This window comes from Podarcis filfolensis, assembly GCF_964270895.1.
Source record: "Podarcis filfolensis genome assembly, chromosome: 16".
Taxonomy (NCBI): domain Eukaryota; kingdom Metazoa; phylum Chordata; class Lepidosauria; order Squamata; family Lacertidae; genus Podarcis; species Podarcis filfolensis.
Genome location: NC_139620.1, coordinates 8,742,163 through 8,754,259, shown reverse-complemented (window position 1 = coordinate 8,754,259; position 12,097 = coordinate 8,742,163). Strand labels below are relative to the sequence as shown.

General features: G+C 47.3%; 1 protein-coding gene across 1 annotated transcript in view; it reads left to right on the top strand.

Moving 5' to 3' along the window:
- KCNN3 (potassium calcium-activated channel subfamily N member 3) overlaps nucleotides 1-10,847 on the top strand; it is a 92,043-nt gene extending 81,196 nt beyond the window's left edge. Inside the window, exons 6-8 of the mRNA XM_083591143.1 lie at nucleotides 5,791-5,918; nucleotides 6,855-6,924; nucleotides 10,533-10,847. Coding sequence (XP_083447269.1) covers nucleotides 5,791-5,918; nucleotides 6,855-6,924; nucleotides 10,533-10,829 — 495 coding nt within the window. The 3' untranslated portion in view covers nucleotides 10,830-10,847. The remainder of the gene's footprint in view (nucleotides 1-5,790; nucleotides 5,919-6,854; nucleotides 6,925-10,532) is intronic.
- The last annotated feature ends 1,250 nt before the right edge of the window (nucleotides 10,848-12,097 follow it).

Here is a 12,097-nt window from a genome sequence, read left to right as displayed (position 1 = left end):
CTAAGGCGCGGGGGCCGGATCTGGCCCAATCGCCTTCTAAATCCGGCCCACAGACGGTCCAGGAATCAGCATGTCTTTACATGAGTAGAATGTGTCCTTTTATTTAAAATGCATCTCCGGGTTATTTGTGGGGCCTGACTGGTGTTTTTACATGAGTAGAATGTGTGCTTTTATTTAAAATGCATCTCTGGGTTATTTATTTTAGTGTATTTTTGGTTTCTGTGGAAGCCGCCCAGAGTGGCTGGGTGGGGTACAAATAATAAATTATTATTATTATTATTTGTGGGGCATAGGAATTCGTTCATATTTTTTTTCAAAATATAGTCCGGTCCCCCACAAGGTCTGAGGGACAGTGGACCAGCCCCCTGCTGAAAAAGTTTGCTGACCCCTGATCTGGAGGGTCAAGGATTCCGTGAGTTAGAAGAGGTGATCAGATCTTATTTTTGCTTAACTACAACTCCCATCAGCCCCAGAGAGCATAACCTACGCCTGGGAGTGATGGCAGTTGTAGTTCACCAACTCCTGGAGGGCCAAACCTTCCCCACACCTGCTCTAGGGTAGTGGTTTTGGGACACCTGGGTTCTTGTCCACAGTCGGCCGTGAAGGTGACCTTGGGCCAGTCTCTGACTCAGCTTAGCCCACCCCCCAGGGTTGTTGTGTGGCTTAAAACAGGGAGAAGGACAAGCATGCAACTGCCTTGAGCTCCTCGGATGAAAGCTGGGATGTAAATATGAATGAGTTAATCATTAATATGATAATAATAATAAAAAGTAGAGACATCACCTTGCCAACAAAGGTCCGTATAGTTAAAGCTACGGTTTTCCCAGTAGTGATGTATGGAATTGAGAGCTGGACCATAAAGAAGGCTGATTGCCAAAGAACTGATGCTTTTGAATTATGGTGCTGGAGGAGACTCTTGAGAGTCCCATGGACTGCAAGAAGATCAAAGCTATCCATTCTGAAGGAAATCAGCCCTGAGTGCTCACTGGAAGGACAGATCCTGAAGCTGAGGCACCAATACTTTGGCCACCTCATGAGAAGAGAAGACTCCCTGGAAAAGACCCTAATGTTGGGAAAGATGGAGGGCACAAGGAGAAGGGGACGAGAGGACGAGATGCTTGGACAGTGTTCTCGAAGCTACCAGCATGAGTTTGACCAAACTGCGGGAGGCAGTGGAAGACAGGAGGGCCTGGCGTGCTCTGGTCCAGGGCATCACGAAGAGGCGGACACGACTAAACAACAACAACATGATAATAATTATAATTAATACTATTAATAGACAGGGGTAGGCTGCATGTAACTGCCACGCAACCCCAGCCAACACAATCTGCTTCGGCTGGTGGCCCAGCTACAACCAGACCGGGGCTAGGGGTAACTTGGCTACAGGAATCTGTGGCCCCGGTGGTAACTGGAAGGTCGGAATACTGCAGTGTGCTTTAAAAATGACTCAGAAGCCTCAGTTAGGACCAAACGCAGCCGCCTGACTTGTTGACAGCTTCAAGGCAAACAAGATCGCATGACACCAATTCTGTTAACAGCTACATTGGCTCCCCGTACAATTCAGAGTGCTGGTTTTGACCTAGAAAGCTCTTTACAGCTCAGGACCCCAATACCTCCTGGGACACCTCTCCTGATTCCAACAAACCCAAGCTCTTAGAGTTTCTTTGATATCCTTCTCTGGGCTGAGGGGATGAGTGACGAGGGCGTTGTTGTTTTGTTGTTGTTGTTGTTGTTATACCTGCCTTCACCCTAAGGTCCCAGGGCAGGTTACAGCATTATTATTATTTTTTAAAAGAAATATTTATTAAAGTTTTACAAAAACAAATATACAAAAACACATAATAAAAGAAAAAAAGAAATAAAAATAAAACACGGAAAAAATAAGAAAAATTAAAAACAATTCCATTTTTCATAACTTAAAACTCATTTGCTTGTTTCTTTGACTTCCTCACACCTCCCCTTCTTGTATTCCCATTTAAATAATCAAATCAGCAAATCCTTACCCTCTTTCATTTATCTTATCTCTATAACTTAACATTTTATAACTCTGCATTTTCATCCATTATCAATTCATTTTTGCATATTCTTATTAACTTTGTTGCTAATACCACTTATTTCCAATCCAACATCATTTTAATTATGTTTTTACCTAATTATAACCTTTTTTCCATATTCTCTTAAAGCATTACAGCTGGAAACCACTTAATTTCTATCCAACATCATTCTAACATTCATTAATTTTACAATATTTCTGTAGATAGTCTTTAAATTTCTTCCACTCTTCTTCCACCGACTCTTCTCCCTGGTCTCGGATTCTGCCAGTCATTTCTGCCAGTCCCATATAGTCCATCACCTTCATCTGCCATTCTTCCAAAGTGGGTAGATCTTGTGTCTTCCAATACTTTGCAATGAGTATTCTTGCTGCTGTTGTAGCGTACATAAAAAAAGTTCTGTCATTCTTTGACACCAATTGGCCGACGATGCCGAGAAGGAAGGCCTCTGGTTTCTTCAGGAAGGTATATTTAAATACCTTTTTCATTTCATTATATATCATCTCCCAGAAAGCCTTGATTCTTGGGCACGTCCAGTATTTAAAACAGTTTTAAAAATACAAAACAAAAATTTTTTTTTTCCTTCCAGTAGCACCTTAAAGACCAACTAAGTTAGTTCTTGGTATGAGCTTTCGTGTGCATGCACACAAAAGCTCATACCAAGAACTAACTTAGTTGGTCTTTAAGGTGCTACTGGAAGGAAAAAAAATAATTTTTGTTTTTTGTTTTGACTATGGCAGACCAACAGGGCTACCTATCTGTAACTTAAAAATACAATTAGAGTTAAACTGGATGCAAAATTTAGCACAGCAACTCATTACCAGAGGGTTGGGGAATCTCTGGCTCCCTGTCTGTGGGATACTCCGCTCGTCCCTCGGCAGCAAGGCCAGGCTGGTGCCTTGTGTTGGCGTATTTTTTGGGTCAGACCATTAGTCCATCTAGGCACATGCAGAGTGCAGCTCCTTCTGTGTATCTTGGGCCGACTCCTTTTCAGATCCCAGGATGCCACACTTTGGCCTGGGGTGTCCCCAGAAATGCAGCACACAAGAGTGCCATTCAACACGTGCAGAGTGCAGTTCCTTCTGCACTAAGAATTGTCACCCATCCGGTGACACAGTCTATGGAAAGGTCTCTGTGTTGAGCTCAGTCTTTTCCTGGCTCCAAAAAGATGTCAACGAAGGCATAACCAAATAAATAATAATATTATATATACTGTAATTTTTTAAAAATAAATCATTATTTACAGGCACAGTGGACCCATTGGAATAGATGCACCCAAGTTAGTTGTAGTCATTAATTTTGGGGTGTCTACTCTTGAGTAGGAATAACACCGCATACAACCCAATGATTGTTTCTTCCTTTAAGTATTAACCCTTTCCTCGGTCGTGTTTTTTTTAAATGTTTTTTTTTAAAAAAAAACATGTTTTAGCTTTGTTCGTTCGTAAGCTGCTGAGAGACATTTGGGCCACAAGTGGTATTATAGAATAATAATAATAATAATAATAATAATAATAATAATAATAATAATAATAGACCGGGGATGTTGGAACTTATAATTCAACTTCATTTGGAGGGCACCACCTTGGAGAGCTAGCCTTGCAGAGCATCACAAAACCCAGTTGCACTTGGTACCATCTTCCTCATCCTTTTCCACTCCCAACACAATGGTGCATCAAGGATTATTGGCCGGTTGGCCTGGAGCCAAGGCTGTAGCGTTGTTTCAACCCTACGCGTGCAGAAGGAGCTGTGGTCCCGTCTGCTGGCCATGTCCATTGTGGGGCTTCTGTAGCTGTGAATGTCTACCTCAGGCCCATGGGAAGAGAAAGCGTTCCTCTGAGCATGTGCAGAATGCCGTCTCTTCACACCATACAGTGGTACCTCAGGTTACATACGCTTCAGGTTACAGACTCCACTAACCCAGAAATAGTACCTCAGGTTAAGAACTTTGCTTCAGGATGAGAACAGAAATCATGCTCTGGCGGCGCGGCGGCAGCGGGAGGCCCCATTAGCTAAAGTGGTGCTTCAGGTTAAGAACAGTTTCAGGTTAAGAATAGACCTCCAGAACGAATTAAGTACTTAACCTGAGGTACCACTGTATATTGGTGCTATGATACTCTTTAAACTGCCATGGCTTCCCCCAAAGGATTCTGGGAGCTGTAGCTTGTTAAGAGTGCCGAGAGCTGTTAGGAGAGCCCCCTACCCCTGTGCCACCATTCCCCTCACAGACCTGATTTCTCAGAGAGGTTTAAACAGCCAGTTTTTCTTCCCACAAGGCTCCAGGAATTTTAGTTCCCAAAGGGAATTGGGTTCCCCAAAGGACCCTCATCACCCTTTACAGTTCCGATAATTCCTTGGGCAAAGCCACGATGGTTAAAAGTGGTATCATAGCTCTTTGAATGCAAGGTGTGAATGTGTTCTGGGTTAACCACAGCCAGCCTCCGCACCTCTTAACACTGATTTGCGGTTGTGAAATTTTACAGCGGTAGCCACTGGCTCAGGGAAGGGCCGTCCTGACAAATGGCGTGTCGGGCTCGTCGGTGGCTCTGAGCTGTGGTTTTCAAAATGGAACCTCTTTGGGCAGCGGCAGTCTACCTTTGCCAGGACTGTTCTATTTGTGTGTGTGTGTGTGAGTGTGAGTGAGAGAGAGAGAGAGAGAGAGAGAGAGAGAGAGAGAGAGAGAGAGATATGATTAAGAGGGCCTACTCAGCCCTCACTGGACTGTTTTAGAGTCATCATCCCCACTTTTAGGAATTTTTTTATTTTTTTTTGCAAATAAAGATCTGCTGTTCTTATACAAATGTTGAACTTTATCCAAAACTGCTGATCCCTCCTCCTTGGGCCTGGAAGGACCAAAATGTCAGCTGCAAAAGAATTGGCACGTTTTACCTGAAGATGGAAAATACTTGAAAAGCAATTGTAACGAACAGATTACGCTAGTAGGATTGGAAGATGTTCTGTAAGGAGGACTATTTGAAATATTGCAAGAAAGGCTATAAAGAGAATTTTTGTTAATGATAAAGGTAAAGGTAAAGGGACCTCTGACCATTAGGTCCAGTCGTGGCTGACTCTGGGGCTGCGGCGCTCATCTCGCTTTATTGGCCGAGGGAGCCGGCGTACAGCTTCTGGGTCATGTGGCCAGCATGACTAAGCCGCTTCTGGCGAACCACAGCAGTGCATGGAAATGCCGTTTACCTTCCCGCTGGAGTGGTACCTATTTATCTACTTGCACTTTGATGTGCTTTCAAACTGCTAGGTTGGCAGGAGCAGGGACCGAGCAACAGGAGCGCACCCCGTCGTGGGTATTCGAACCGCCGACCTTCTGATCGGCAAGTCCTAGGCTCTATGGTTTAACCCACAGCGCCACCCGCGTCCCGTTTTTGTTAATGATAATTAAGAGTAATAGAGAAATTAAGAAATGCAGAATAAGTGATAAAGAACAGGAAATCATCAGAGGTTGTTGACGGAAGTTTAAAACATTTTATAAGAAGTTATGTTAAATGATTGCTGAAAATGATATGTAAAAAAACCAATAAAAATGTATTTTTTAAAAAAAAGGAAAATAAAGGGCTTGGTGAGAGCCCTCTGCTCTGAGAGCCTGCCTAATCCTTCACAGAGCATAAGATCAGTTGTTGGCTATGTGCTGTTTTGGGGGAGGAAGAGAGGGAAGGAAAAGGTGCACTTCACCTGGGCAGGTGAGCTAACCCCGGGCGGCCCGGCTTTTTCTTCTCTCCCCTTGCAGATCAAAAACGCGGCTGCCAACGTCTTGCGGGAGACCTGGCTCATCTACAAACACACCAAACTGCTGAAGAAAATTGACCACGCCAAAGTCCGGAAGCATCAGAGAAAATTCCTCCAAGCCATTCATCAGTAAGCTGGGCTCTTTTCTCCTCTGTTCTGCCACGCTTGCATCTCCTAACTATAAGGGATAGCAGGTTGCAGAGAGCTGCTCCTGGGATGTCAGGAGTCGCTGTAGCCATTTGGAGCAAGGCTTTTCTGCGCTAGGGGCAGCAAAGGGCTGCTTCCGTCCCAAGGCAGCTGAGGAAGGGCTGTGGGTCCGTGGAACCGCCTTGCATGCAGAATGCTGTGAGTTGAGTCCACAGCATCCCCAGGTTGCTGTTTTGGGAAAGAAAAGTAAAATAATTTAAAAAATCAGTTAACAAGTGACAGGGAAAACAAGGTTTACCAACTATCGAAGAATGGCAGATGAAGATGATGGACTATATGGAACTTGCCGAACTGACCGGGAGACTCCGAGACCAGAGGGAAGAGACGGTGGAAGAAGATTGGAAGAAGTTTAAGGAATATTTGGAAAAAATATGTTAATATTTGAATCTTAGAATAGCTTTGGAAGTGGATATAGGCGGTAGGGTTAGACGTAGAAGATATATTTTATAAGTGATAAAATGTGAAGTTTTTTACAGTTAAAGTAAGTGTGTGTGGGGGGAAGATGGTTAGAAATTATGATATATGTAAACTGTTAAAGATGAAGTAAACTGAAAATCAGATAGGTGGGATAAAATAAACCGTCCCGGTGCGGGTGCAAATTTAGCCAGCAGAAGATTAATCCAGGATGGCGTACAGGTGAATGGGAAGGGGCTCATCTACGGGTCTTCCTCCGGTAGCGCCGCCGGCAGTGTTTGACCTCCAGGCAAAGGCTCGGCTTGCCAAGGTTCTTGTCATCATTGGGAACCCAGCAAGGCAACAGTTGGAATCAGAGCTCTGGGCTTCGGATTGGGTGGGGCAGGCAAGACGCACCTTTTGATGCTCGCAAGCTGATTGGTTGCTCTTTCCCGCCTTTTCCAGGTTAAGGGGTGTGAAGATGGAACAGAGGAAACTGAGTGACCAAGCCAACACCCTGGTCGATCTTTCTAAGGTAACCGTCTCTCTCTCTCTCTTTCTCCCGGGATTTGAAACAGGAGTGGGGAACCTTTTCCCAAAACCCGAGAGCTGCATTCCCTTCTGGGCAACTTTCCAGGGGCCATGTGCCTGGGGTGGGCGGGGCCAGAGGCAAAAGTGGGTGGAGCAACGAATGCAGATTTTACCTTTCTACAGTAGGTTAGTTTCTGCACATGCACTCGTCCGAAGAGGCATTATCTAGTGCTCAGGAATGGCAGAAACACTAAAGGAGGCAGGTCCAGGGAATGGTGTGGCCTGGGGAACAGAAGTGCTTTGGGGAGAGTCCTAGGGGCCAGACAGAGGCTTGGAGGGCCACATTTTATTATTATTATTATTATTATTATTATTATTATTATTATTATTAAGTAAAGGGTAAAGAGACCCCTGACCATTAGGTCCAGTTGTGGACGACTCTGGGGTTGCAGTGCTCATCTCGCTTTATTGGCCAAGGAAGCCAGCGTACAGCTTCCGGGTCATGTGGCCAGCAGGACTAAGCCACTTCTGGCGAACCAGAGCAGCGCACGGAAACGCCATTTACCTTCCCGCCGGAGCGGTACCTATTTATCTACTTGCACTTTGACGTGTTTTCGAACTGCTAGGTTGGCAGGAGCAGGGACCGTGCAACGGGAGCTCACCCCGTCGCGGGGATTCGAACCACCGAACTTCTGATCGGCAAGTCCTAGGCTCTGTGGTTTAACCCACAGCACCTTCTAAACCAGGCTATTTACACACAAAAAAAATAGAACAGTTAAAGACCCATTGAACTTGGCCTGGTTGCAGATTGCCAACCAATGCAAATTCCTCCTGCACCTCAGGTGTCCATACATTGGCAGGAGTTTGCCCCCACAAGCCACTGTGTTCTGCAACAGCAGCCTCCAGACCAACCCCCAAGGGCAGCCCCACAGAGAGCTCATTGCAGCAATCAGGTTACCAGTGCATGGACCCCTGCGGTCCAGGCCAGAGGTCCCCCCATGCCTGATTTAGGAGATGGGGGATAGGATGAGGCGATTTGAGTCCTACAGAGTCTATCTGTGGACAGGCTTGGACTATACCATGCCCGACATCAGGATGGTGCCATTTGTGGCTACAGTGGTACCTCGGGTTAAGAATCCGTTCCGGAGGTCTGTTCTTAACCTGAAACTGTTCTTAACCTGAAGCACCACTTTACTTTAGCTAATGGGGCCTCCTGCTGCCACCACACCATTGGAGCACAATTTCTGTTCTCATCCTGAAGCAAAGTTCTTAACCCAAGGTACTATTTTTGGGTTAGCGGAGTCTGTAACCTGAAGCGTCTGTAACCCGAGGTACCACTGTACTTGGGTTTGATCTGAAGATGCTCACCAAAGGAACCCCAGAAGGGAGATGAGGGTACCCCACACTGCAGCCGTGATCTTTCTTCCGAGCCAGCTCCAGTCTTGGACAAGGCTGCTTCCTCCCCCTTGGCCGAAATCTGTTCCCTCCAGCTTCTCTCGACTGCATGGGGCTTCTGAGTCAGGGAGTGGTGGCAGAGGTGGGAGGCAGCGATCTGGCACCTTCCATGCGGGGCTTCCCCGAACGTTTGGTTGCCAGGCAACCCTGTGGAAGGAAGTGATAACACACTCTCTTCTCGGCTCAGACCTGCGACGGGTGGCGGTGCGTGGAGCAGGGAAAGAAATGTGCTTACCTAATGGAGCTCACTGCTTGCTTGCTTGCTTGCTTGCTTGCTTGCTTGCTTGCTTGCTTAAACGGCCTCGGCCCAGTATATCTGAAGGAGCATCTCCACCCCCATCGTTCTACCCGGACACTGAGGTCCAGCTCCGAGGGCCTTCTGGTGGTTCCCTCACTGCGAGAAGCCAAGTTACAGGGAACCAGGCAGAGGGCCTTCTCGGTAGTGGCGCCCTCCCTGTGGAATGCCCTCCCACCAGATGTCAAAGAGAACAACAACTACCAGACTTTTAGAAGACATCTGAAGGCAGCCCTGTTTAGGGAAGCTTTTAATGTTTGATGTATTACAGCATTTTAATATTTTTTTTGGAAGCCACCCAGAGTGGCTGGGGAAGCCCAGCCAGATGGGCAGGGTATAAATAATTTATTATTATTATTATTATTATTATTATTATTATTATTATTATTAAGAACATCGAGAAGAGCCTGGCCGCTGAATCAGGCCAATGGCCCATCTAGTCCGGCATCCTGTTCTGACATTGGCCAGCCAGCTGCGTCCATGGGAAGCTCACAAGAAGCACCTGAGCTTCAGAGCTCTCTCCCCTCCTGTGTTTTCCAGCAGCTGGTATTCAGATGCATACTGCCTCCCAATCTTGCCTTTGTGGCTAGTAGTTGTTAATAGCCCTATTCTCCGTGAATTTGTCAGGCCTCTTTTTTTAAACCATCCAGGTTTGTTGGTTCCTGAAGCCTGTACCACCATTCCTAGATACTTATAATTTGTGACTTGTTCTAATTGATGGCCTTGAAGGTTCCCAGCTTCTAAGCTTTGGTTTCCCCCCAAAAAGCGAGTATCTTGGTCTTTTGATATCATATTTTTCGCTCTATAAGACGTGCCAGACCACAAGGCACACCTAGTTTTTGGAGGAGGAAAACAAGAAAAAAAATATTCTGAATCTCAGAAGCCAGAACAGCAAGAGGGGTCGCTGCGCAGTGAAAGCAGCGATCCCTCTTGCTGTTGTGGCTCTGGGATAGCTGCGCAGCCTGCATTCGCTCCATAAGACGCACACACATTTCCCCTTACTTTTTAGGAGGGGGAAAAGTGAGTCTTATAGAGCAAAAAATACGGTAATTGATTTTGAGACGTTCAGTTTCACAGTATGCTGTGAGTTTTCTTAGTGCTCTTTTGAGTCCAATGGGGGTTAGATAAAATTGCTTTCCTTCTGGAATTATACCCCCAAGTGTGTTTTACAAGCTGGTCTCCGACCGCAATAAATTATCTATCTATCTAACCATCCGGGTTGCTGGCCATCCCTGTGGAACTGAGGCCCACACGCTTATCCCCTTCTGCCCTCCCATCTAAGAAAGCAAAGAGGCCTTGCTGGTTTTCACGTTCCAGCCAGGCAAAAACACTTGAGGAGGGTGCAAAGCAGGGCTGGTGAAGGAGCGTGGCCTGGAGAGACAGGGGTGGCTTGAGGAGAGGGGGTATCCCCAGGGCTTGTTAAAGGTAAAGGGACCCCTGACCGTTAGGTCCAGTCGTGGCTGACTCTGGGGTTGCGGCTCTCATCTCGCTTTAGTGGCGGAGGGAGCCGGCGTACAGCTTCTGGGTCATGTGGCCAGCATGACTAAGCCGCTTCTGGTGAACCAGAGCAGCGCACGGAAACGCCGTTTACCTTCCCGCTGGAGCGGTACCTATTTATCTACTTGCACTTTGACGTGCTTTCGAACTGCTAGGTTGGCAGGAGCAGGGACCGAGCAACGGGAGCTCACCCCGTCGCGGGGATTTGAACCGCCAACCTTCTGATCAGCAAACCCTAGGCTCTGTGGTTTAACCCACAGCACTACCCGCGTCCCTTCCGATCTCAATGTAGCCTGCTAATTTGCCTCTTCTTTTTTTTTAAAAAAAATAAATTCTTCTTTTAATTTTTTTTTTTTATTAAACAGATGCAGAACGTCATGTACGACCTCATCACGGAACTGAACGACCGGAGCGAAGACCTGGAGAAGCAGATAGGCGGGCTGGAGTCCAAACTGGAACAGCTGAACAGCAGCTTCCACTCCTTGCCCTTGCTCATCACGGACGCTCTGTGCCAGCAGCAGCAGCAGCTCCTGGCCACCATCCTCGAGGCCCGGGGGGTGAGCATGGGTGTGGGCGCCCCCCAGACTCCGCTCTCGGACAGCCCTTTGGGGGTCAGCTCAACCTCTTTCCCCACCCCTTATACCAGCTCCAGTAGTTGCTGAGCCCCGTCGGACGTGAGGGAAACGACAAAAACAACACATGCACGCACACGTGGGTCTTTGTTATCCGTGTGGGGGTGTCAATCCTGGCCCCGGATGTGGGGGGGAGGGAGAGCAGAGGACCCCGGCCACCGCCTTGTGGGGTCGCCTGGAAACAATGCGGGCTCGTCTGGGTGGTAGCGCCCCCTGCTGTCGGGGTGGGGTGGGGTGAAACGGGCGTTTTCGGCAGAGCCCCTCGCAGCGGCGTTCGGTGGACCGTAGGAATCCACGTTCAATCTCAGGTCTTCAAAAATCGAAAAAACAAGCCAACTCCAAGGGCATCGATGCAACGGCGCAAGGTAGGGGGACCATTCCACTGTGTTGGACCCCAAGCCACTGGCATTGGGGTTGTTCATCTCCTTCTTTCTTCCCTGGTTGTTTTTATTTTTATTTTTAAAAAACATTATTCCTTCTTCCCCTCCACGCATTAAGTGTCTTGCCGAAGAAAGTCAAAAGGCGACCGGGGAGGTGGCGAATTGGCCGAAACAGAAGTGCCCCCCCCCTGCCCCCACTCCTCTGCTGAATCTTGGCAAAGGTCTCGAGGTATCATTCCAGCTCCCTCAAAATTGGTTTTGCCAAAGAGACCGCCGTAAAGGTACCCTTTGTGGCCTCTTCTGTGTTGGGTCTTTTTTGTTTGGTTTTAAGAAAATGGGGAAAAGGCAGGTGTCACCTTTTGCTGAGGCCGGAGAAGAGTTACCTTGACTTGGACAGATCAGAAGTTTTCCACCACTAAAGCTGTTCTTGGCGTGTCCTTGCGGAGACAAAGCAGCGATTTCGACGTGTCCAGATAGGCTGGCGTTTGCCCTCCCCTTGCCACGGGCAAGGGGATTGCCACTAAGGAAATGGGTTTGCTCAGATTCCGAACGCTCCAAGAAACACAAAGCAAAAGAGAAGTTGTTCTCCATCGTCCTCCCGAGAGAATCGCCCCGAGCCCCTTTGGCTTGCCAGTGGTGCTTTGAAAAATCACATCCCTTTGGGCCACGACCCTTCTTTAAACGTTGCGGTTACCAGCCTGAACTGCGTTGCCACTGCAGTTTCCACATTACAAACCTCTCATCTCGGCTTCCCAGATTCATCAACTTTTTATTATTAGTAGGGCTTCCCTCCCCACTAAAAGCACCCTGGGAATTGTAGGTTTGTTTGTTTTTTATGGTGGTGGGCAGTCCTGCACATTCAGCCATTGGCGACTGAACTGGTTTGAACCCGGTTTAAATGTAATTCGCTATTGGCAC